This window comes from Parus major, chromosome 28 (assembly GCF_001522545.3).
Source record: "Parus major isolate Abel chromosome 28, Parus_major1.1, whole genome shotgun sequence".
In the NCBI taxonomy this organism is placed as follows: domain Eukaryota; kingdom Metazoa; phylum Chordata; class Aves; order Passeriformes; family Paridae; genus Parus; species Parus major.
In genome coordinates this window covers 3,407,530-3,409,625 of record NC_031797.1, presented here as the reverse complement: position 1 = coordinate 3,409,625, position 2,096 = coordinate 3,407,530, and the positions used below count along the sequence as shown (strand labels likewise).

General features: G+C 64.1%; 1 protein-coding gene across 1 annotated transcript in view; it reads right to left on the bottom strand.

Moving 5' to 3' along the window:
• The window catches only part of LOC107215374 (calcium/calmodulin-dependent protein kinase type IV-like), a 15,568-nt gene extending 13,478 nt beyond the window's left edge, over window positions 1–2,090 (bottom strand). Inside the window, exons 1-2 of the mRNA XM_033520094.1 lie at window positions 1,767–2,090; window positions 1,228–1,355 (exon numbers count right to left, since the gene is read on the bottom strand). Of these exons, the coding sequence (XP_033375985.1) occupies window positions 1,228–1,325 (98 nt within the window). The 5' untranslated portion in view covers window positions 1,326–1,355; window positions 1,767–2,090. The remainder of the gene's footprint in view (window positions 1–1,227; window positions 1,356–1,766) is intronic.
• Between the last annotated feature and the right edge of the window lie 6 nt (window positions 2,091–2,096).

Below are 2,096 nucleotides of genomic sequence, written 5' to 3'. Positions count from 1 at the left end.
TGAGGGAGGGATGGATGGATGGATGGATGGATGGATGGATGATGATGGATGGATTGAGGGATGGATGGATGGATGGATGGATGATGGATGGATTGAGGGATGGATGGATGGATGGATGGATTGAGGGATGGATGGATGGATGGATGATGGATGGATGGATGGATGGATGATGGATGGATGGATGGATTCCAGGGGCTCCAGGCCTGTCCTTCTGTCCTACATCCCTCTGTGCAGGGCTGGGTGCTGCCAAGCCCTGGGCTGATGTGGCCACACCTTGATATAAACCCTTAAATTCCTGCTTTCACCAAAACTGCTGGTTTTTAGGATTCTCTGAGGATTTAAAACCAGTGGCAGCCGGGGCTGGCCCAGCCTGAACCACCAAATCCACCAAGGGCTCCGAGGCAGCACTGCCTCCTCCCACTGACACAGTCCGGAGCTCCCACAAACCAAAATTCCCCCCACAGGCTCCCAGCTCCCCCTGCCTGAGGGGCACCAGGACATCTCACCGGGGATCCCAGCCCTCAGATGGGCCCTCCAAACCCAATCCAGAGCTGGGAATCTTTGTGGAGGCTGGTGCTGCCTGGCAGGGAGGACCCTGACTGCCCACCCTGGAGCCTTGGGGTGCTCAGAGGGGAGATGGGTCTCCCCACGATCCCACTGCCATGGGCATGAGGAATATCCAGCTCCACAGGCCCAGAGACCCCCGGCCCGACCTGCAAACCCCCAGTGAGAGCTCCCAGACCTTGGCAGCAGTGTCACAGCACAGTCCAAGCACCAGGTTACACCAGAGGGGAGGGTCTGTCACCATCCATCCCCCTTATCCGTCCTCCCATCCTTCCACAGCCCTTCTGCACCCATCCATCTCCCCAGCTTGTCCATCCCTTCCTGCATCACTCCATTCTTCCATCCCTCCTCATCCATTCCTCCCACACCCACCCATCCTCTCGGTATCTGTCCCTCCCTTCCTGCATCCTTTCCTGCATCCCTTCACCCCTCATTCCCCTTCACCACCGCCCCCAAATCCCTCCAACCCTCCCATCCATCCCCTCCATATTCCTCCACCCTTCCCCACATCACTCCATCCCCGCCTGCTTCCCTCCCTCCCTCCTGCCTTCCTCCAGCCCCCTCCCCACCAGACCAGTCCCTGCCCCATCCAGGACCCTCTCCCACCCCGAGGGGGCTCCTGCCCCTCCCAGCCCCTCCCTGCTCGCTCTCCCCGCCCGGTACCGTCCCAGCTCGGGGCCCACGATGTAGAAATCTTCCAGTGCCGCCTCCCGGTGGGATCCCTCGATCCAAAACTCGCTCCCGCTCTTGGACGACGGCATGGTGGGCTGGGGGCTGCGAGCTGCCGCCAGCTGCTGGCAAGGGGAGACCCCGGCATGGATCCCCGCAGCCCCCCCGCCTCACCCCCACCCAATCCCCCCCGCGCTGCCGGGAGTGCCCAGATGGCTCGGGAAAAACCAGCGCGCGGGATTATCGAGCGCCATGGAATTACGGCCACAAATCCCCTTCCCACCCGGCACGTACGATGCCTTTTCCAAGATAATTCCCCCCTCTGTGGGATGGGTCCCCCCCCCCGGCTTTTCCCACCGCCCTCCTCCCCCTTTTCCCATCCCATTCCCACCTGTCTGGGGATCCCCCAGAGCCCGGCGGGCCGAGCCCCCACGGACTGCTTTGCACCCCGATTCCTGCAGCCTCCCCCAAACCCCCCCGGCCCTCCGCACGCCCCCGGGAATTTTGGGGTGGGGTCGTGGCCCGGCACGTACCGTTACCTGCGGCGCCGCTCGTGTCCCCCCGGGCGCTGCCTCATCCCCGGGCACGGGGGGTCCGGAGCCCCCGGGGCTGGTGCTGAGCCTGCCCGCGGCCCCCCCCGCTGCTCCCCAAAACTGGGCCTCACGGCTCAGCTCCTCGGAGGGGCTTCACGGGGCGCTGAGCGGCGCAGGGCTGGGAGGATGCAGGGATGGGAAGATGGAGGGATGCAGGGATGGGAGGATTCGGGAATGGAGGGATGCAGGGATGGGAGGATGCCGGGATGCGGGAGCCCAGGGATGGCCGGGCAGCACGGATGCAGCTGCCAGGATGCCGGGATGGGAGGA